Source organism: Dendrobates tinctorius, unplaced genomic scaffold (assembly GCF_039654945.1).
Source record: "Dendrobates tinctorius isolate UK_male_01 unplaced genomic scaffold, ASM3965494v1 ptg000149l, whole genome shotgun sequence".
In the NCBI taxonomy this organism is placed as follows: domain Eukaryota; kingdom Metazoa; phylum Chordata; class Amphibia; order Anura; family Dendrobatidae; genus Dendrobates; species Dendrobates tinctorius.
Window position 1 is genome coordinate 2,449,131 of NW_027361816.1, and position 23,229 is coordinate 2,472,359.

General features: G+C 44.4%; 1 protein-coding gene across 4 annotated transcripts in view; it reads right to left on the reverse strand.

Annotated features, from left to right (window-relative positions):
- TACC2 (transforming acidic coiled-coil containing protein 2) overlaps positions 1-23,229 on the reverse strand; it is a 238,908-nt gene that overhangs the window by 13,051 nt on the left and 202,628 nt on the right. For all 4 annotated transcript variants that reach the window (XM_073546592.1, XM_073546595.1, XM_073546594.1 and 1 more), the window contains 3 exons: positions 14,171-14,311; positions 3,781-3,927; positions 2,431-2,507 (listed from right to left, as the gene is read on the reverse strand). In XM_073546592.1, the coding sequence (XP_073402693.1) occupies positions 2,431-2,507; positions 3,781-3,927; positions 14,171-14,311 (365 nt within the window). The remainder of the gene's footprint in view (positions 1-2,430; positions 2,508-3,780; positions 3,928-14,170; positions 14,312-23,229) is intronic.

The following is a 23,229-nucleotide window of genomic DNA, read 5'->3' on the forward strand; positions in this document are numbered from 1 at the left end:
GATGGCTGAGAGCTGATGTTTTTAGTCTGGGAGGGGACCAATAATCATGGCCCCTTCCTAAGCTATTAATATCAGCCGGCAGCTGTCTGTGTAGCCTTTACTGGTTATAAATTATAGGGGGACCCTAAGTCATTTTTTTTGGGGGTCCCCCATTTTAATAACCAGTAAAAGCTACGTATACAGCTGTGAGCTGATATTAATAGCCTGGGAAGCTACATGTGTATTACCAGGCTATAAACATCTGCCCCCACTTCTCCACTTTCCCTCTGCTGGTTAAAAAAATGTCGGGGGACCCCACACCATTTTTTTCAAAGAATTATTTATTAATTTAATACATGTACTGTAAGCGACAAGCACTGTACTAATTATGTATGTCAATGACATTTGTATATCTATTCTATGTATATATCTATTCTATTTTGATGGGTAACGCTGTGATTTTACTGTACGCAGCTGCTGAAATTTCGGGTTTTCAATAATATCAGTGTGTAAAAATCGGACGACACTCACATGGTCTGAGTGCTGTGCGATTTTTTTATTGCACACATCAACTTGCACTGGCGAATATCATCTGACATATGAGGACAATCACAACATGCTGCGATTTTTTTCTCAGCCCTATGAGATGAGCAGGGACTCATAGGCTAACAGTGGTCAGGATTTTTTATAGGATTGTACTCGGCTGTTTTCTTTACAGATGAGTAGGAGCCCTTACACTGTCTATTTCTCCCTCCAGAATGAGTTAACTGAGAATCCATTAGTGAGCTGTCCTAATGGGAGTTTGCAACTTTTGTATCGGTCTTTTTTTGAGCTCCTCTGTGCTGATTTATAATCTCAGACCACATCAAAGTTGAGCTGAACTTTAGTATGATCAGCTGATAGGAGCTCAGCAAAGAACAAATAAGAGTTACAAACTCTCCCTTCAGAAGGAGCTCACTAATGGATCATTTTTAGCCCGATATACAGTACATGCATATTAAGTAAAACAAAAATGTCCCCAAAAGTGTCCATAACCAGTGGTGTTCCGGCAATAGCAGTAGACCACATGGCTGCTATGGGGCCCATGAGTCGGAGGAGCCCGGTGCCAGCTCAGGCACTGGGTTCCCCCTCCTGGTATCAAACATTCAACTGTATTGGCATCCTTGATGCTGGTACAGTCGAAATCAATGATGAAAAAAGTTTCAGCGCAGCGGGCGTGGTGATGTTATTACATCGCGCCCACTGTGCTGAGCAGTGAAGAGCTTCAGAAGACACGCTGCTGAGATCGGGGCAGTGAGGAAAAGGGGAGAGGTGAGTATTTTTTTATGTACATTGTTGGGGACCATTATACTGTTTTGAGGGATGGGGGGTTGCATTATTCTATATGGAATGCTATGGGCCCATTATACTATATGATGAGCTCTGTGGGGCCATTATACTATATGATGAGCTCTGTGGGGGCCATTATACTATATGATGAGCTCTGTGGGGGCCATTATACTATATGATGAGCTCTGTGGGGCCATTATACTATATGATGAGCTCTGTGGGGGCCATTATACTATATGGTGAGCTCTGTGGGGGCCATTACACAGTTTCAAGGCTATGTGGGGGCATTATACTGTTTAAATGCTTTGTGTGCGGAGGCATTATACTGTTTGGCGAGCAATAATACATTGTGGAGGTTTGTGTGGGGTCCATGATACTGTGGGGAGGGTTGTGTGAGGGCCGTTATGCTGTTTGGATGGCTGTGTGAGGGCCATTATATAGTGTGGAGGGTTGTGTGGAGGCCATCATACAATGTGGAGGACTGGGGCCATTATAATGTATGGAGGGCTTTGTGGGGATCATCATATTGTGTGGAGGGCAATATTAGGGTCACAGGTGCGGTATCATACTGGGGGGTTGTGTGTGGGCCATCATACAGCGTGAAGGTGTGTAGGGGCCATTAACTTGAAAGTAGGGCCATTATAATGTAAGGAGGGCTATATGGGAGTCATTATATTGTGTGGAGGGCAGTATTAGGGTCACAGGTGAGGCATCATACTGTGTGTGTGTGGGGGGGTATGCTGTTTGGGGGGTTAGTGGGGGTCATTATAATGTACGGAGGGCCATACTTTGCCAGGGGGTGGGGTGGTAGTGTATGGTAATCAGGCTGTGTATGGAGGAACTCACTGTGGGGTTATCATACTGGTTTGGGAGGCATTTTTGTTGCCATCATACTTTATGGGGACAATGGAAGGGCATCTACGGGCTTCAATAGCCCCTGCCCAATATTAATTTTTATTTATTTTATTTTGTGTGGAGAGGGACAATCATGTCCATATCCTTATTAAAAGACCTCAAAAGTACAAAGAGGACAGTCCTGCTCGGTTCTGACTTTGGGGCTAAGTACTTAAAGTATGATTGACAAATCAGACATTATAACTTCTCAAAATGACTTTAGCTTACCTCATCTCCACCACCTCAGAGCGACTCTCTTCATATTTCTTCTTCCACTCCATGGTCTCCCTTTCTTTGGAAACAATCTAAGTGATAAAAAGACACTTTAATAAGAAAGTTAGGATTTGGCAGTAAAGAAACAAAGTAATCACATTAATTTATGCAAAAAGTGACTGTAAAGAATCATATCAGTGCGCATAAAGCTTCAGATCTGTAGAAGTTTTTATTACATTTTTGGAATGATAACATAGATATATACATCTGTGTGCCCAGAGGGGCATCACAAATGCGGATGCAAAGAGTGAGACCACAACCAGGCCTGGTGATGTGAGATGTGCCTGATGACGTGTGATACTGTTTCAGCTGAATGTGAGCCCGCTCCAACGCTTCCATTATTACTGAAAGGGGCACAGGACAGAGGACATCATTACAGGAAGGAGCTCAGAATGGGGGACATTATTACAGGAAGGGGCCCAGAATGGGGGACATTATTACATGAAGGAGTCCAGAATGGGGGACATTATTACGAAAAGGGGCCCAAAATTGGGGACATTATTACAGGAAGGAGCCCAGAATGAGGGACATTATTACAGGAAGGGGCCCAGAATGTTGGACAAAATTACAGGAAGGGGCCTAGAATGTGGGAAATTATTACAGGAAGGAGCCCAGAATGGGGGACACTATTACAAGAAGGGGCCCAGAATTAGGGACATTATTACAGGAAGGGGCCCAGAATGTGGGACATTATTACAGGAAGGAGCCCAGAATGGGGGACATTATTACGGGAAGGGGCCCAAAATGGGGGACATTATTACAGAAAGGGGCCCAGAATGTGGGACATTATTACAGGAAGGGGGCCAGAATGGAAGACATTACTATATTGGAGACATTATTACATGGCTCGAACACATATGTCTTTATAGGATCTATAAGGCTACAAGGACCCATATATCTGACTAAAATGCAGGTGGGGGCCCAGGTCTAAATTTTGCACTGGGGCCCATCCGACTCTAGTTAATCCACTCGTGCCCAGGGATTATATATTGGTGTTGCTAGATTTAAGTTGACTGAGTTGTGTGTAATTAGGACTGAAATGAAGCACAGAATAACCTGTCCCTAATATTACAATCATGGTCGTCCCTTTACATACCGCTCAGTCTATAGATGTTACAGCTTTGGTTTGAGATAATCCTATGCTGAAGTGGCGACACCTAGTGGGTAAAGGCTGCAGCTACAACTTAAAATGAAAATGTGACATGCTGCACAGAGTCCTAATTCCAAAAATCAGCAGTTTAGTATTTATGTGAAAGGTAGAATAGAAATATAAGAGAGCTAATAAGAGAATCTGATAGCATTTACCTCTTCTCTTGCAAGCTGAAGTGCTGTGTCAAGGTCAGGTTGCTTATAGGTATGTAAAAGGCTACTCCCAGCTGTCTCCATTGCCACTGAACGAGAGTATAGTGATTTATGTGAAAGGCCGTTGTCAGCAGAATCCAACCCTTCAGACTGTAGATGGGAAGAACAGGTAGTTACAAGCCATTTCCGTTGTTATTGCATTGTAAAGGCTCATTACATGCAAGGAAATGCAGAAAATGACAATCTTTGGTTAGACGGCAGCGCAGGCAAAGCAAGGAAAAAAACTCCTTTTATTGCTACAAGAGATCCCTGCCATCCAGTCTACAGTAGAGGACAAACTGGTATTTCCCCAGTGAACAACTGTACTACTGGGAGAGGTGATTTACCCAAAGGTCACACCGCCCCCCATGACTAGTTAATGAACAGCCAGGTGGAGTTCTTGAACAGGGCCAGCAGTGGTACAGCAGGTTACTACTCTCAGCCTCCCTGTGTCTCTATAACAAGGCAGAAAATCATTTAGAAATAAAAATCACAGCAAACACAAGATTGCAACTCCCAGTATAAGGCATGCTGGGAGTTGTAGTTGCACAACAGCTGGAGAGCCAGATGTTACGACTTTCAGAAGGCTCCTTCCTTATTTCATATGAACATTGGGATTGTTTAGCTTGCACAAGGTAAATATTCAGCTGGAGCTACACATGTCCTGCGACTGCAATGCTCAGACAAGTCGCACGACCAAAAACATCTGTGCAATTTGACGTCGTGTGATTATTTTAAAGCTGTGGTTTGCTGTAAACAAAAACCTGCTATATTGCAGTCTCAGTCGCACGCAGTCTGTTGCACGCAGTCACACGCAGTCTCAGTCGCAAGCAGTCTCAGTCGTACATAGTCTCAGTTGCATGCAGTCTCAATCACACATAGTCTCAGTCGCACCTCAGTCGAACGCAGTCTCAGTCGCACGTAGTCTCAGTCACATGCAGTCTCAGTCGCACATAGTCTCAGTTGCATGCAGTCTGTCGCATGCAATCTCAGTTGCACCTCAGTCGCACGCAGTCTCAGTCGCACACAGTCGCATGCAGTCTCAGTCACACGTAGACTCAGTCACGTGCAGTCTCAGTTGCACCTCAGTCACACAGTCTCATAGAATCATAGAATCGTAGAGTTGGAAGGGACCTCCTGGGCCATCTGGGCCAACCCCCTGCTCAAAGCAGGATTCGCTAAATCATCCCAGACAGATGTCTGTCCAGCCTCTGTTTGAAGACTTCTATTGAAGGAGAACTCACCACCTCTCGTGGCAGCCTGTTCCACTCATTGATCACTCTGTCAAAAAGTTTTTTCTAATATCTAATCTGTGTCTCCTCCCATTCAGTTTCTTCCCATTGCTTCTAGTCTTTCCTTGTGCAAATGAGAATAAAGATGATCCTTCTGCAATGTGACAGCCCTTGAGATATTTGTAGACAGTTATTAAGTCTCCTCTCAGTCTTCTCTTTTGCAAGCTAAACATTCCCAAATCCTGCAACCTTTCTTCGTAAGATAGGGTTTGCAGACCGGTCACCATTCTGGTCGCTCTTTTCTGAACGTGCTCCAGTTTGTGGATGTCTTTTTTAAAATGTGGCGCCCAAAACTGGACACAGTATTCCAGATGAGGTCTGACCAAAGAGGAGTAGAGGGCAATAATGACTTCACATGATCTAGACTGCATGCTTCTGTTAATACATTCTAGAATTGCATTTGCCGTTTTTGCTGCTGCATCACACTGTTGACTCATATTCAGTCTGTGATCTATTAGTATAGATCTTTTTCACATGTGCTGTTGCTTAGCCCTATTCCTCCCATTCTGTATATGCTTTTTTCATTTTTATTGCCCAGATGTTAAAAACCATTCTGTTAGTTGCTGCCCACTGCTCCAGTTTATTTATATCTTTTTGAAGGAAATTAAGTTAGTCTGACATGACTTATTAGTTACAAACCCATGCTGACTCTGTTTAATCACTTCATTCTTATCCAGGTACTGACATACATGTTGTTTAAAAATTTGTTCAAAGATCTTTCCTGGTATAGAAGTCAGACTCACCAGCCTATAGTTGCCTGGGTCCACCTTCTTCCCCTTTTTGAAGATAGGAACAACAATTGCTCTTCTCCAGTCTTCTGGGACTTCTCCTGTTCTCCACGAATTTTCAAAGATTATGGAGAGCAGTTCAAAAATTTCTTCAGCTATCTCCTTCAATACTCTGGGGTGTAATTCATCTAGACCTGGAGACTTGAATTCATTTAGGTTAGCTAAGTGTTTCCTCACTATATTTCTGTTTATAGTTATCCTGGATTCTTCTATTCCCTTAATAGGACAGTGAAGAATAGTTGATGCTACATTTCCTTTCTGAGAGAAAACAGATGCAAAATAGGAATTTAAAAGTTCGGCTTTCTCAACATCCTGTCTTACCATTTTATAATTTTCATCCTGTAAAAATCCTATAGCATCTTTGACTTTTCTTTTACTTTTGAAATATCCCCAAAATCTTTATTATTGCTTTTGACGTCTCTTGCAAGCCTCAATTCATTGTCAGCTTTAGTAATCTGATTTGTGCCCTGCAGGTTCTGCAGACAGCATTATATTCTTCTTTAGATATGCCTCCCTCTTTCCATTTTATAAACATTTCTCTCTTCCTTTTCAGCATGTGCTTACGTTCTATGTTCATCCATCCTGGTTTCCTTAAATGCTTCCTATTCTTCCCTCTTTTCGGAATTGTTAACGATTATTCTTTGAGAATTTCATTTTTCAAGATTTCCCATCCTTCCTGGACATTTTTGTCCTTAAGGATATCCAGCCATTGGATCCCTCCAAATCTCTTTCTCAATCCCTTAAAATCTGCCTTTCTGAAATCTAACCTTGACGTCTGAGTCTTCACAGGTCTTCCTCCTCTAGTTATCCAAAATTCTAAAATAAAATGGTCGCTACCTCCTAGGGTCCCAGCCTCTTTTACCTCCTCAACCATTTCCTCCCTGTTTATAAGGATTAGATCCAAGGTAGCAGTTCCCCTTGTTTTCTCTCCTACCTTTTGGAAGATAAAGTTGTCAGCAAGAGAGGATAAGAATTTCCTTGACCTGATAGTTTTGCCTGAGAGAGATTCCCAACAAATGTCTGGATAGCTGAAATCTCCCATGACCACTATGTCATATTTTTTGGAGAACTCGGCCATTTGATGCATAAAGAGTTCATCCATATCTTCAGCTTGCACAGGCGGCCTGTAGTAAATGCCTACAATGGTGTCCTTTCCATTGTCCTGTCCTTGTATTCTTACCCAAACAGTTTCCACAGAACTCCCAGTCTCTGAAGCTTCAATCTCTGTGCAGATATACGCGTTTCTAACATACAATGCGACACCTCCTCCTCGTTTATCAAGTCTGTTTCTTGCAAATAAGTTGTATCCTTCTAGTCTTGTATTCCAATCATGTGTATCGTCCCACCAAGTTTCAGTGATTCCAATGACATCATATTTCTTTTCCTGCATTAGTAGTTCCAATTCTCCTTGTTTGTTGCCCATGCTTTGTGCATTAGTATAGAAACATTTTAGTTTGTGATTGGTTTCTCTTTCTCCAATATTTTTATTATTTAGATTCTTTTGTCTTTGTTCTTCCTTTCCACTTCTAATAGCAGAGTTCTCAATAGCATTTGTCAGGTGTATGGCTTTTTCTGGCCTTTTGCTTCCCTTCCCACATTGTTCTAGTTTAAAGCTCTCCTTACAAGTGTAGCAAGGCGACTTCCAAATAATTGTTTTCCAGTCTTCGTAAGGTGCACCCCATCTCTAGCAAGTAGTCCATCGTATAAGTAGTTCACTCCGTGATCCAGAAATTCAAATCGTTGCTGACGGCACCATCGACGTAGCCAGTTGTTCACCTGCAGAATCTTATTCCACCTCCTTGTTCCATGGCCATCCACTGGGAGGATGGAAGAGAAGACCACCTGCGCTCCCAGTTCTTTCACTTTCTTGCCTAAGTTTTCAAAGTCTCTGCAGATGGTTTCCAGGTCGTTTCTTGCGGTGTCATTTGTCCCCACATGTAGTAGCAGGAATGGGTAGTCATCTGTAGGTCTGAAGAGTCCTGATATCCTGTCAGACACATCTTTAATTTTTGAACCTGGAAGACAGCACATTTCTCTTGAGGTTATATCCGGTCTGCAGATAGCGGCCTCTCCAACAGGGAATCCCCCATTACCACCACTCTCCGTTTCTTTTTCACAACATTTTTCTTTCTCCATCCAGGACGACTCTGAGGGCGTACAAGGTTGCATGCAGTCGCATGCAGTCTCAGTCACACGCAGTCTCAGTTGCACCTCAGTCGCACGCAGTCTCAGCCACATGCATTAAAGTAAAAGGCAAAAGAGTGACATGCGATATGAAACCAACAAATTTGGAAACATTTCCCACTCTGTGTCATATTTGCAACAACATAGAACTCACTAGATGCGATGCTGCAACGCGACACCGCGATCTGCATGTCGTGTGGCACACGTTGTTGCCACGTAGTCCTAGCCTTAAAGGGGTTGTCCCATTTCAAAAAATATTTCCCTGCCGATTTAATTTACATTATTAAAACAAACCACACTTTACTTGCCCTCCCCGGGTCCAGTGTCGTGTCTCCAGAACTACCTCGGCTTCTGTTATTTTGCTGTAATGGTTACATGATGTCTACAGTGCTGCAGCCAATCACTGAGGTCAGTGGCTCCACCACGTGATCCGTTGAGCTTAGTGATTGGCTGCAGCACGGTTTATGTATCTTCACCACTGCAACCAAACAAGACAGATCAGCACAAAGAGCTTCACCCTAGCAAGGTAAGTAAAGTGAGTTTTGTTGTTTTTTTATTTTACAACAAATTAAGCCGACCGGGAAAAGTTTTCAGATGGAGACCCCCAGTCTAAGCACATGATTTATTAATTACGGAAACTATACAATGACCACATGATTTAAATGTACAGGAAATATACAAGAGGTGCTTTCAACATTGGTAAGGGTTTTTTCCACTAAAAGTAGTGAAACTGTGAAAGTTGTTTAACACTTGGGACCACAAGGATCAGTGTCAGTGCTAGGCTCAGTTCTTCCATATCTTTATGAATGGACTAATGTCTCCGGACTTCTCCCAGATCTGCTTGATGGGAGCCATAACTGATCAGCAATTTTAGAGGGAGCTGCCAGCAGCAGACATTGATGAATTGTGTGCATGCAGCATGGCAGAACAGTACTCAGACAACAATATATTCTCATTGATAGCAGACAAGTCATGTAAGTGTGCGTAGTTTTGTACATAACCTACTCGATACTGAATAAATGGAGATATTTTGAATATTTCTCTATAAGCTTCTATATGGAGCCTGAAAAAATGCATTTTTAAGTGCAGAATCCAAAGCTTTATTGTACTATTAAAAATGCTGCTTCGAATCTGAACCAAAAATGTATTAAATAAGTAGGGAAAAAAAAGACGTAGCAAAAACGCAATAATCACAGAAGATTGTTATTGTGAAGTCAGGTGCAGACACCTAAGGAAAATGTGCAGAAAAAAGGAGTCAGAAAAAATGCAGCTTTTACACTAAACGTGGACTCTGCCTCAACGCTACATTTTTATTACATTTTTCTGGATTTAACGGAGAGAAAAAAATCAACCATTTTTATATGCCATGCACCGTAAACAATCTGTTCACTGTTGAACAGGTTGCTACAATTACAGGGATACTAAATATGTCTGTGCTTGCTGATTTCTGTTTGTAAAAAGTCAATTAAAAATGTCAGTATTATATGTAGTATTATATATACTATTTCGTAATTTTATAGTAAGAAACAAAAGTGACTTTTATTTTACCCCTAGAATACAGGTACATAGAAATGCACTGATACATTGCGCTGCATCTCTATGTACCAGTACAATTTGCCTGTAAATTAATAGCACACAATGCACATGTAGCTCATAACTTTTGCTACTGCTTCTAATGATACAGGTTGGGTATCAAACATCTGATTTTGCGTCACTGACAACAATTCAAATGAATGATCCCCAAGCAATACAAAGATGGCTCAGGGCTTCCGGGCTGTGAGACAGTACAGGTCAGTGACTATCCAGTCATAAAGGACATCCTTTGCCTACTAGGGTGTATGGTAAGGGGGATGTCTCGATTAGATATCTGCTATACAAATAGACTACACATTTCCAATTAGAGTGATGACGACTACGGGAAAACAAGAATTGCTGCAATATCTCTAACTGATAGCTATACTTTGTTAGTATCTGAAGCATATTGAATGTGTTTCTGTACCTTCACATGCACCAGACTGCAATACTCATGCACAGAACATATCAGACACCGGTCAGGCAGTGGTGCACGGGAACACGTTAGGTGACTTCTACCAAATTTAGTTTGTTTTTCCACTAGTGACAGAAGGGGCTCCTCCTAGTTGAGACCGTCAGAAGGAAAAGGGAACCTTATAAGCTGGAAAATGCTCATATCTTCCGGAAAGTACTAAAACAAAAGATGGATCGATTCCATGACTTAAAGGGGTTGTCAAGTGAAGATAAATTATCAACTATCTACGGGATAGGTGATAGCTCATATAAAGATCACTGGGGATTTGACCACTGCAGCCAGATATCATGGACGCTGAGATGGACAGGGTCCTGCCAATTGATTTGCACCAACTCTAGTGATATTTTATAGACGGGTGGGGGTCTGGAATCCCCACCGATGGTGAGAATAGGGCACTTACATCCTCGCTAGAATGGAGCTGCAATATGTATTTCCGATCTATGCTCCATTCATTCTCTATGGGACTGCCATAAAAAAACGGAATAGGTAATGAATGAAGCGGCGGTTGAGCATGCGCACTACCGCTCCATTCTAATGGTGGATAAAATTGCCTTTCTTTCATTTTCTGGACTCCTATATTATTTTTGTCAAATGCTTCCTGACACTGCAGTGTTTTATACTGGAAAATATGCAAAGTGAGTGAATACAGGAAAATTATTAAATGGGACTTTTTGGGACGACTTTGCAACATTTTTCCCTTCTTCCTATATTATCGCAATGTACCATGTCGGTATTACTAAGACTTTGTTGATGCAATATAACTACATGTGTAACTATGGTCATCGCTCTTTAGTTCTAGTTCTCCAGCCAGTGATGAGAAGTACAGAGTATACAGGTTATATATGGAGACTTCCTACATTATATTTGTGTGAAGGAACCAAATTACATTTATCCAAACATTAATATTTCCCTGAAATGCAATGTAAGACTGGTGGGGGTCCCTGTTCAGGGTCTTCATCTATTAGTATGACCAGGGAGCATGGAAACACATAAAGAAAAAAAGTATATGCACACAAATAGGGATCACCACAAGGATATGATAATCAAAAAGTATCAATTTTATTAATGGACACAACAAACAGACACTTTGTTTAAAAACAATTAAAAAGTCTGAACAACCAGACACTGATAACAAAACAAAGACAATGGGTCATTTTGATAAATAGTTAAATACTATGGGTCCCAAGGCCAACCATTCAGTATAATGCCAGGTATCTGCTAGTTACCATAACCTAGGGTCTATCAAATCAATTGTAATGACAATCATGACCTTGGATCAAAAATACCATATTATCAATAACTACTATGGTTACATAGAGATTCTACATATGCCATGAATAGAAAATTGAATACTTATCATGTTGCCAACACAAATAAACATACATTAACAAGTCCCTTTCCCTAGCATGATATCACCTGGTTTCTGAGGATGAACAAGCTACCGGGTAGGTTACATGGGACCCCCAAACCCACACGTATCGACAGTGATGTGTCTTTCTCAAGGTCAGTGTAATGTTCTGTTGAGATCCTTTATATATACCTATCCAATTAGTAATCACTCTTACCAGCAGCTTGCCGCTGCAGGCGCCTGTGTATTGGAGATCATTGTGCTTGCGCACCTTTACTGATTCAGTACTGAGTAGAGGAGGAAGTACTGAACTCTTGGCAAAACATTTGGGCGCGTGCGCAGTGGAAATAGATGCTTAGTAAGGGCAACTCCATGGTACTTCCGTCAGTTAATACAGGCGCCTGCACACTGACGGGAGCAGGACGCTGCCTCATTAAACACAGAACTGATCCACCTTTTTTTTTTTTTTCTCCCCCACTTGAAACTCAGCTGGTAAGAGTGATTACTAATTGGATAGGTATATATAAAGGATCTCAACAGAACATTACACTGACCTTGAGAAAGACACATCACTGTGTCGATACGCGTGGGTTTGGGGGTCCCATGTAACCTACCCGGTAGCTTGTTCATCCTCAGAAACCAGGTAATATCATGCTAGGGAAAGGGACTTGTTAATGTATGTTTATTTGTGTTGGCAACATGATAAGTATTCAATTTTCTATTCATGGCATATGTAGAATCTCTATGTAACCATAGTAGTTATTGATAATATGGTATTTTTGATCCAAGATCATGATTGTCATTACAATTGATTTGATAGACCCTAGGTTATGGTAACTAGCAGATACCTGGCATTATACTGAATGGTTGGCCTTGGGACCCATAGTATTTAACTATTTATCAAAATGACCCATTGTCTTTGTTTTGTTATCAGTGTCTGGTTGTTCAGACTTTTTAATTGTTTTTAAACAAAGTGTCTGTTTGTTGTGTCCATTAATAAAATTGATACTTTTTGATTATCATATCCTTGTGGTGATCCCTATTTGTGTGCATATACTTTTTTTCTTTATGTGTTTCCATGTCAATCCATTTATATGCACTAGGTGATCCCACCTAAATTGACATTGTGGATGGTGCCCGTTTATTCTATATCTTGTATGACCAGGGAGCACTTACAAAGTGTATCTCTAGATCTGGAGGACTCAACATGTGTAAAGCAATTAATTTAATAGGTTCTGTGTAATTCTTAGTTTCTCCTGCGGAGGTGCTGTAGTAAAATTAAATGCCTCCTACTGAGTTCCTGCAGAGATTACCGTACATCAGTTTGCTCAAGGTCCAAGCAGCAGGAAACCCTTAGCTTTTTATTGTGGGACCCTTTAAACAAAGATATGGTTTTCCCAACTGGACAATTTACAAAAAAAAGGAGTAAAAAAAATAGGAAAATTAGGCAAAACCTACTGAGCTAATTAAGACAACCATATTTTGTTTTATGGACTGTCTTAAAGGGGATTTCTGGCCTTATGAAAAATAACTCCTAATCACTTTACGACAAGATTCAGCAATTTTTTTCATACACGGTGTCGTACATTTACTCACCATTTTTAACATCTGTATGTTGTCAACAAATTTGACTGCGTGTTTTAGATTAAGAGGCGGGACTCCCCCCCATAATTCTGATTCATCTCACATCAAAAGAGCTATGAAATGTAAAGCATGGATGTAGGAGCCACTTTCACAGAGTAGCTTTCTGGCTCATTCATGGTATTTCAGGTCAGAGGGTCCTTTTATGATGCCCGTATGGATGAGGGTTTTTTTTATAAGCCATATCTTATAACTCACATGGTATTGCCTCAACTGGATCCAATTGTAGCAACATCTCAGCAGTGTTAAAGAAAAACCTATATGGATGTGAAGCAAAAATAGACCGCAAAAGAGATTTTTAAAGGGTTCTCTGGGAACCTTCGGATAGGTCATCAGTCTCAGATTGATGGGGTTCTGTCTATCAGCTCCCTGACATATCAGTGGTTTAAGTATCTTATTTTTTTTAACTTTAAAAAAAATGTATAAAATGACAATAATTTAGAAATTTTCCCTAATGTATTTTATAACTTTGCACATACTAAAAAGAGTTTGATTGAAACTGTAATTATCAAGTTTATTTAAAGAAAATCCTAATATAATGAATTCAGCTAGACTTCAGGGTTAATAGTGATGGGTGGGTGAGGGGGACACGGCGGGACACAGACAGAATTGTGGGGGATGAGCGGACACACACCAGCAGATGGATGCAGAGTCTGATCACTGCACACGCACCCCAGATACCTCTGTGCCCTGCGAGGACTGGGAAATGTGCCTGGCTAGCGTCAAAGCCTCAATTCGCATGGCTTCAAACTCTAACTCCTCCTACTCCCGGAAAAAGGACAAGGAGGGGAGAAATGCGTATAATAATCGGCATTGGCAGGAAATGAAAAGTACAACTAGGTGGAGAAAACCAAACGTAGGAAAAGGAGAGAGACACACGGGGGGAAGAGATTACACAGACTAGGAGAGCAGACGGGGAAGACCATACAAAGGCGTATTATCCACCTGGACTACATATCCCAGGATGCTCTGTAGGCTAGTAGAGCATTATGGGAAATATAGTGCAAACTCGGCAAGAAAGAGCGCCATGAATTCAGATTTTAGGCAAACAAACCTGCAGCTTCTGTGCGAAGGCCTGTGGGTTCTTCTCCGCTAAATCCGGCTCCAGGTAACTAAGCTGGTCACAGAGGGCAGTGTGGTGGGAAATCCGCGATATTAAGGCCTCGGATGCCACATAGTTGTCCTCAGGGGAACCCTGTCATCAAAAAATGCAAAAAGTCAGAATATTATTTTACAGTAGAGTGGTGTTGCTAGATGGGTGGGCAAGAGTAGCAGTTGTACTGGGGCTATTGTGCCTGAGGGGTCCAAACACTCTTCTTCCCGATAGGATACATTTTTTTTCTCCACATGATAAATGGGTAAAATTGTAAAGTGCTTTTAAAAATAGGCAAATTTATGAAAAATCCTGGACCACGAAAGCAGTATGGTAGTGTGGGAGAACAATAATGGGCTTCAGTATTAATGGGCTTCAGTAAGGGTACATTTCTATGTAAGTGCTACAATTCATGTCCACCTTGTCTAAGGTTTGCCTATATGATGTGACCTTTCTTAATTCAACAAATAATTTTATTTGTCAGTGTGTGGAGGGAAACGGACTTTTGCTATGGGGCCTCATGATTTCTGTGTATGCCACCGGCTAGAGGTAGGAATAGCCAGATACGCTTGGGTACGTGTCCACTCCTTGCAGGTCTACAACACTAGAGGGGCCCAGATCTTCTGTCCGTAATTCCAGAGGCATGAAATCCGCTGTGAGCTGCCAGTTGCTAATATAATTTATTTCTTTAGTTCTCATGAGGAAATACGGTTTCTCTTAGAAGCTTATGAATTGCATGCAAAGCCAAAAAACAATTACTGATCACACTCTTTATCCTTACTGTGTTAAGTCAGTAACCACAAGCCCTAGGGGATGGCTATCATGTACACATCAGAGGCCAGTGAGGAGTTCATGAAATGCGCTGGGGTTTCTGTTCGCCTCAAGGCTTAATTGATACTGTTTCTGGAACTAGAATTAGGTCCACGTGCTTGGTTTTTTAATCCGGTCTCTTCAAGGGTCCGGCATAACAACCAATAATCACGGTGATTTGTACAGTTGTGGCCAAAAGTATTGACACCCCTGCAATTCTGTCAGATAATACTCAGTTTCCTCCTGAAAATGATTGCAAACACAAATTCTTTGGCATTATTATCTTCATTTAATTTGTCTTAAATGAAAAAAAACAAAAAGAATTGTCCTAAAGCCAAATTGGATATAATTCCACACCAAACATAAAAAAGAGGGTGGACAAAAGTATTGGCACTGTTCGAAAAATCATGTGATGCTTCTCTAATTTGTGTAATTAACAGCACCTGTAACTTACCTGTGGCACCTAACAGGTGTTGGCAATAACTAAGTCATACTTGCAGCCAGTTGACATGGATTAAAGTTGACTCAACCTCTGTCCTGTGTCCTTGTGTGTACCACATTGAGCATGGAGAAAAGAAAGAAGACCAAAGAACTGTCTGAGGACTTGAGAAACCAAATTGTGAGGAAGCATGAGCAGTCTCAAGGCTACAAGTCCATCTGCAAAGACCTGAATGTTCCTGTGTCTACCGTGCGCAGTGTCATCAAGAAGTTTAAAGCCCATGGCACTGTGGCTAACCTCCCTAGATGTGGCCGGAAATGAAAAATTGACAAGAGATTTCAATGCAAGATTGTGCGGATGTTGGATAAAGAACCTCGACTAACATCCAAACAAGTTCAAGCTGCCCTGCAGTCCGAGGGTACAACAGTTTCAACCCGTACTATCTGTCAGCGTCTGAATGAAAAGGGACTGTATGGTAGGAGACCCAGGAAGACCCCACTTCTTACCCCCGAGACATAAAAAAGCCAGGCTGGAGTTTGCCAAAACTTACCTGAAAAAGCCTAAAATGTTTTGGAAGAATGTTCTCTGGTCAGATGAGACAAAAGTAGAGCTTTTTGGGCAAACGCATCAACATAGAGTTTACAGGAGAAAAAAAGAGGCATTCAAAGAAAAGAACACGGTCCCTACAGTCAAACATGGCGGAGGTTCCCTGATGTTTTGGGGTTGCTTTGCTGCCTCTTGCACTGGACTGCTTAACCGTGTGCATGGCATTAGGAAGTCAGAAGACTACCAACAAATTTTGCAGCATAATGTAGGGCCCAGTGTGAGAAAGCTGGGTCTCCCTCAGAGGTCATGGGTCTTCCAGCAGGACAATGACCAAAACACACTTCAAAAAGCACTAGAAAATGGTTTGAGAGAAAGCACTGGATACTTCTAAGGTGGCCAGCAATGAGTCCAGACCCGAATCCCATAGAACACCTGTGGAGAGATCTAAAAATGGCAGTATGGAGAAGGCACCCTTCAAATATCAGGGACCTGGAGCAGTTTGCCAAAGAAGAATGGTCTAAAATTCCAGCAGAGCATTGTAAGAAACTCATTGATGGTTACCGGAAGCGGTTGGTCGCAGTTATTTTGGCTAAAGGTTGTGCAACCAAGTATTAGGCAGAGGGTGCCAATACTTTTGTCTGGCCCAAAAGTATTGTCTGGCCCATTTTTGGAGATTTGTGTGAAATGATCAATGTTTTGCTTTTTGCTTCATTCTCTTTTGTGTTTTTTCATTTAAGACAAATTAAATGAAGATAATAATACCAAAGAATTTGTGTTTGCAATCATTTTCAGGAAGAAACTGATATTATCTGACAGAATTGCAGGGGTGTCAATACTTTTGGCCACAACTGTATGATCCCAAAACAACCTACAGGATTGTTTTTTTACATCTGTTTCACTACCACATTGTAGGGAAAGAAGAACATATGGGTAGAAGAAAGACCCCAAACAACCAAGAGTAAAGGCCCTCAAACACATTGGATTAAATGCAGCATACTGTTGATTTATTGGAGACAGGCCGACCACCTAATGTGTACGGGGGCATCCTGAAAATAAACGCCTGATCCTATTGATACACAGGCGACAGCTCATTGTTAGAAATGTCAGAAAGCTGCTTTCCCCTCTACCCACACAGAGCATCAATCTATATGGGGGCAAAACAGGAGACATGGCCGTTGGTTGCATCTAGTTCAGCTGGTGACTATATAAGATTATTGGGCAGCATTAATTTCATTATTTTACCAAATGGAACGAGCAAAAAGACTGTGCAGGAATAGGCGCAGCTCATATGTAAGCCCCACATGACTGCACTGGGGACATGAAGGGGTTTTTTATTTTGTTTTAAAATCTGGTGGGAAGGATGGGATTGGTCGTTCAGGGATAGGGGAGGAGAGCTGGGGGTGGGGCGTTATATAGAGTCAGGAATGGTGCGGGAACCCCTCACTTCGGCCGGAAGGACAGCAGGAGAAGACAGACAGAGACAGCAGCAGTCCTTACCATGGCGTCCGTGGACTTGCTGCTTTAGAGGCTGCGGGACGTCGTCCGTTCCAGGAGGGGAGGATGGCTGGAGGAGCAGCTCTCCTCCCTGCTAGGCGATGCCGAGACCAGGGAGAGCGCGGGTAGGAGGAGGACCAGGCCCCTGGAGAGGCTCTCGCCGGAGGTAGTGACGCGCAGCCGGCGCAGGCCAAGGAGCCCCTCCGGGGACCCTGCGGAGGCTGGCGGCAGCTGCGCGGCTTCATCTCGCCCTGCGCCGCCCGGCAGGAATCTGGATCGCCCCGTGCCAGGGCCATGGGGTACTCGGAGCCGAGCCTGGTGGATTTCAATGGAAGATGTCACAGTAGCTGTGACCCGGTCCGTGGCCCTGGGCGTCCATTGTAAAAGAGGGGTTAAGGGTGATGGAATAAAGTTTATGAGTGAATGATTCGTGACACCCCCTGTGGTGTTCGGCAATGAAGATGTTAAGCCGACGCTGCAGGCAGATCCTCTGGGACAGATGGTATGGTGCAGCAATGATGGTGTAACCCTCCATAGGCAGGGCTGTAGTCCCAGGGTAGTGTAGATGAATAAGATAGGTGTTAAGGGAGAGGGTGTGTCTGGCACCGAGATGTAGCAGTGCTGAGTGCGTTGGCACAGTAATAAGCGGAGGACACCAGGGCATGTAGTTCCAAAGCTTTACTCAAAGTCTGTTGAGCATACACGTGCCCGCCTCGGTGCCGTTTCCTCCAGGTCAGGGGCTCAGCCAACCTCCAGGTAAGATGAAGTACTCCGTTCCAACACTCCGCCAACAAATGTGCCTTTTCTGAACGTCTCCCTTTTGCGCCTATAGTGAAGTACTCTCAGTACTGAGTTACACTGGAGTTCCTCCTGTCAGATGTTCCTATGAGCTCTACTTGTACGGCAGACAGCTGTAGCCTGCTTCGGGGACTCCTTGCTACTAAGTCCCGGTTCACTCTCGTTGCTGTTGTGCCCCCAAGTCTGATGTGGGAATAAAGTGGTGACAACTTCTATTCCTCCGGTGTCTGCTGCAGGACCATTAGTATCCATACAACCTCGGGGACCGGACCCCGGCCTTGCGCTGTGAACCTGGGAAGGGTTCTGTTCTAGCCCTAATCCTTAGTCCTCCTCTCCTTACGTTCCGTACTAATCCTTCTTTCTTATGTAGAGAGTTAGGCTTTCCATCAATGTCTCTTTCCTGTGCCAGCGGACCCAGGTCACTGAGGTCGGCTGCAGCACTTCCTTCATCCATCCCACTCAGGGGATCTTCACTCTTCCACTGACTCTGTCAGACTGACTAAATCCTAAACTCTTCCCGCTCTTTTGAAGCCAACTAAACTCCACCCGCCTCCTAGCACGCTTCGTGTTCCAAGCAGGGAGCCACCAAAGGGTGCTTTGCTACTGTGTTGTGTGGGATGCAGGTGTTGGAGCGTGGTCAGGTGTCTCCACCTTACCTGATCGGTGGGGTACCACACCTCAGGAGGAGGTGCAGTACCTCTGTGGCGACTGAACCCTCAGGGGCGCCACATATCCACCGAGCCAGCCGGCGGGCACAGGTCGGCGGGGAGAGGCGGCAGCGAAGGCCGCACCGGAAGCGAGGGCCGCACCGGAAGTGTGGCCTGCAATGTCGAGGAGTGCGGCACCTGGGGCCCGCGGCGCAGCAGGGAGGCAAGCGACCTACCGTGAGAGAGCGGGGGCAGTGGCGGTGCAGGCGCGCAGGCCAGGGGAGAGGGCCGGCACCGCTATGGACGTGGCCCCCGGGAGTGCCACCACAGCAGAGGCATCTGGCGGCGGCCCTAGCGGAGGGCCGGCTGAGAGGAGAGCACAGGGGAGAGTCGCAGTCCATGTCTTGTTTGTCGCCCACAGGGCCAATAGCACAAGGGGTCGGGGAAAGTCAGAGGTCAGGGTTGGATGGAAGGGGGATAGGGGGAGTAATTGGGGCGGAGATGCCAGGCTTGCGGGAGGTGTTGTGTAGTTTGTCCCAAGTTTTAAAAAGAATGGGGAGCGAGACTGAGACGTCACCCGTGGCGGCTTGGCTCCCGAGTGTGGGGGTCGGTCCACCTTTGGTCGGGGAGTCATTGAGGCCAGTTGGGGTATCAGTATCTGTTCAGACTGAGAAGGATAAGGGAGATTCAGTAAAATTGGACAACAGGGCAAGAGGGGAAGTGTATGTGTGCTTTGAAGGACCTTTGGGGGCGCATTTAAAAAAGGAGGTGAAGGACAAGATCTGGCGGGATGAGTACGTGGAGATTTTGTCTCTTCTCCCCCTGGAAAAGTTTAATTTGGATAGGAGGAAGAAAGACGATAGTAAGAAAGACGAGGAAAAACGGAGGTGGCAGCTTATTCCGCAGACATTTGTGAACTGGTTACAGGCATTTGCGATATTGGCAAGTGTGATAGGGGAAAAGGCTCCCGAAAATTGTTCGGGTCTGTTTTGTTACCTCGATGCGATTGGTAAGGCGCACCGTACTTATGGGGGGCAGGCGTGGCTGCGCTATGACGAACAGTTTAGGCAGAGGAAGGCGATGAGGCCAGAGATTAGGTGGGATCAAAAGGACATTGGACTCTGGTTGAAAGTGATGGCGCCAGTCAGGTACGGGGAGTCCTTTCACGGGAGCGGAGGTAGTGGCAATCAGCATGGGGGGCTCGGAAACAGTGGTCAGGGTGCGCAAGGAGGAAAAGAAAAATGAGGAACGTGCTGGCAATTCAATGAGGGGCAGTGCAAATATGGCAACACCTGTAAATTCAAACATGTGTGCTCCCATTGCAACGGTGGCTCACACGGGGCCTCAAAATGTTTTAGGAAAGCAAAGGGTAAGCCAGCAGTGGGTGACGGTCAAGGGGGAGACGCCGGTGAGGCTTCAAAGGATGGCCCCCTTTCTAAGTAGATACCCGGATCAAGATAAGGCCAGGGTGATCCGGACGGGTTTCGCAGAGGGTTTTAGGATACCCCCTCCCAGCCACGTAGTACCTTTTTCTATTAAAAATTTGAGGTCGGCTGATGTGCAATCAGAAGTGGTTAGTGCTAAATTGCAAAAAGAAGTTGAGCTGGGTAGGATGGCGGGGCCGTTTGTATCGCTACCAGTTGAAGGGGTGATTGTTTCCCCATTGGGGGTGGTGCCAAATAAGGAGGCTAATAAATGTAGGTTAATACAGCATCTTTCTTACCCAAAGGGGTTGTCGGTCAACGATCGTATTGCTCAGGAGTTGTGTTCGGTAGTATACACATCTTTTGACACGGCAGTACAATGGGTTCGCAAATACGGCACGGGGGCTTTGTTGGCAAAAACCGACATTGAGTCGGCCTTTAGATTGCTACCAGTGCACCCGGATAGCATTCCGTTGTTGGGATGTTTTTGGAAAGGGGGTATTTCTTGGATAGGTGTTTGCCGATGGGTTGCGCAAACTCGTGTTCTTTGTTTGAAATTTTCAGTTCCTTTTTGGAATGGGTGGTTAGGGATGTTTCCGGTGTTCCATCTGTCATTCATTACTTGGATAATTTTTTGTTTATAGGGCCACCGGAGTAGGTTTTATGTAGGAATACCTTGGCCGCCATGGAATGGGTGGCAGAGACTTTTGGGGTGCTGTTGGCGAGGGAAAAGACCGAAGGCCCCTGTACGGTTTTGAGTTTTCTGGGCATACTGATTGATTCGGAAAGAATGGAGTGTCGGCTACCAGAGGATAAATTGTCCTTGTTGAAGCAGGAGGTTCTCAGGGTTAGGAGATTAAGGAAGGTGACATTGAAAGAATTGCAGTCATTGCTAGGCTGACTGAATTTAGCATGCAGGATAATGCCCATGGGCCGAATTTTTTGCCGTAGGTTGTCCGGCGCGACTGCTGGGGTGCGATTGGCGCATCATTTCATTTGGGTGACTAGGGAACACAGGGAGGATCTGGCGGTGTGGCAGCGTTTTTTGGAAAATTACAATGGTAGATCTTTGATTCAACAGGAATTTTTGAACAATTTTGATTGTGAGATTTATACGGACGCAGCAGGCGGGGTCAGTTATGGGGCCTATTGTAGGGGTCAGTGGAGCGTTGGCAAGTGGCCCGATCGGTGGTATCAGAGAGGCTTGACGAAAAATCTGGTTTTGCTGGAATTGTTCCCAATTGTGGTGGCAGTATGGATTTGGGGCGAGATGTTTGAGAATAGGAGAGTTAGGTTTCATTGTGATAACATGAGCGTGGTGTCAGTGATCAACACTTTGTCCACTTCTTCTCCCCCGGTGATTAAGCTGGTGAGGAAATTGGTGGTATGGTGCCTGGAATTGAACGCTTGGATTACTGCGGTGCATGTGCCGGGCGTGCAAAACTCTATAGCGGATGCTTTGTCTCGTTTGCAGTGGGAGCGCTTCCGGGAACTGGCACCAGACGCGGAGGCCTCAGGAGCGGAATGGCCTTTGCATTTGTGGCAGATTATTACGGACGGGCAGGAACATTGATCCAGGAGTCGGTTATGAGACAAACTTGGGCGTCATATGAAGCAGCATGGAACATATGGCGGGCTTGGGTGTCCCGTTGGGGAGCAATGGAGTCCGAAGAAGACAGGACATCGGCGGTGTTGTTTCTGGTTGGCAGGGCGGCTGAAACGGGCTGCTCAGTTACGAAGGTGAATAAATTCATTGCTGGCCTGGCTTTTGGTTTTAAGTTGGAAGGTTCGGTCGATGTCACAAAGAATTTCCTGGTTAGACAAGCGTTAAAAGGTTTCCAAAAAGGGACCCAGAGTTTTGACAGGCGTCGACCTATTTAGTTTAGCACGCTGAAAGGGTTGGGGAGAGTTCTGGAAAGGATTTGTAGTTCTCCATTTGAGGTGGCATTGTTCAAGTTGGCTTTTTCCTTAGCGTCTTTTGGGGCTATGCGGATAGGCGAAATAGTGTCGTAGTGTTGCGTAGTAGAGACAGGGCTAGAGGTCTGCTGGCGTAGGATTGTGAATTTTGGAATGGGGGGATTGTTTTTTGGATTCGGCGTTCAAAAACTGATCAGTTGGGAAGGGGTAAGCGAGTGGTATTGGGGAGAGTGGAAGGGGCTGTGATGTGCCCGGAAAAGTGTTTGGAGTCATATTGGAGCTTGTGGTCGGGTCGAGTGGGCCCCTTACTGTGCCACAAGGGAGGTGCATTTTTGTCTTGTTTTCAGTTTATTGCGGTTCTTAAGAAAGGTTTGAGGGAGTTGGGTCTCCCTCCTGGTTCATACGGGTCGCATTCTTTTAGGATTGGTGCGTCCTCTGAAGCAGATAGTCATGGTTTGGGGGTGGACAAGATCAAGCGTATCGGCTGCTGGAATTCCGATCCATACTTGACATATGTGCGGCATTGATGGGGCTGGGGTGAATGGTTTGGGGGTGATTAACAATTGCTGTTTTGGTTATGTATTTCAGGTCGGGATCCGTACTTGGCCTGGATTTTCGGACTCTCGTTTGTATATTGGGGGGCACTTCGGGCGGATGTAAGGCCGGATGGTAGGCAATTGGGTTTTCGAAGGGATCGAGTTGCCATTCGATGGTTGGGACTTCGAGGGATGGTCTGGAGCAGGCCTTTGTCAGAATTTTCTAGATTTGCTCGTTTGGATAAGGCTCCCGACATTTTGGTTGTACATCTGGGAGGAAATGATTTGGGCGTCAAACCTGTCTGGGAGTTGATTAGGGACATTCGTTTTGACTTTTTGAGGTTGTGGGCATCGTTTCCTGAGGTGCTGATGGTTTAGTCTGATATTGTTCCCAGAAAGAAGTGGAGGG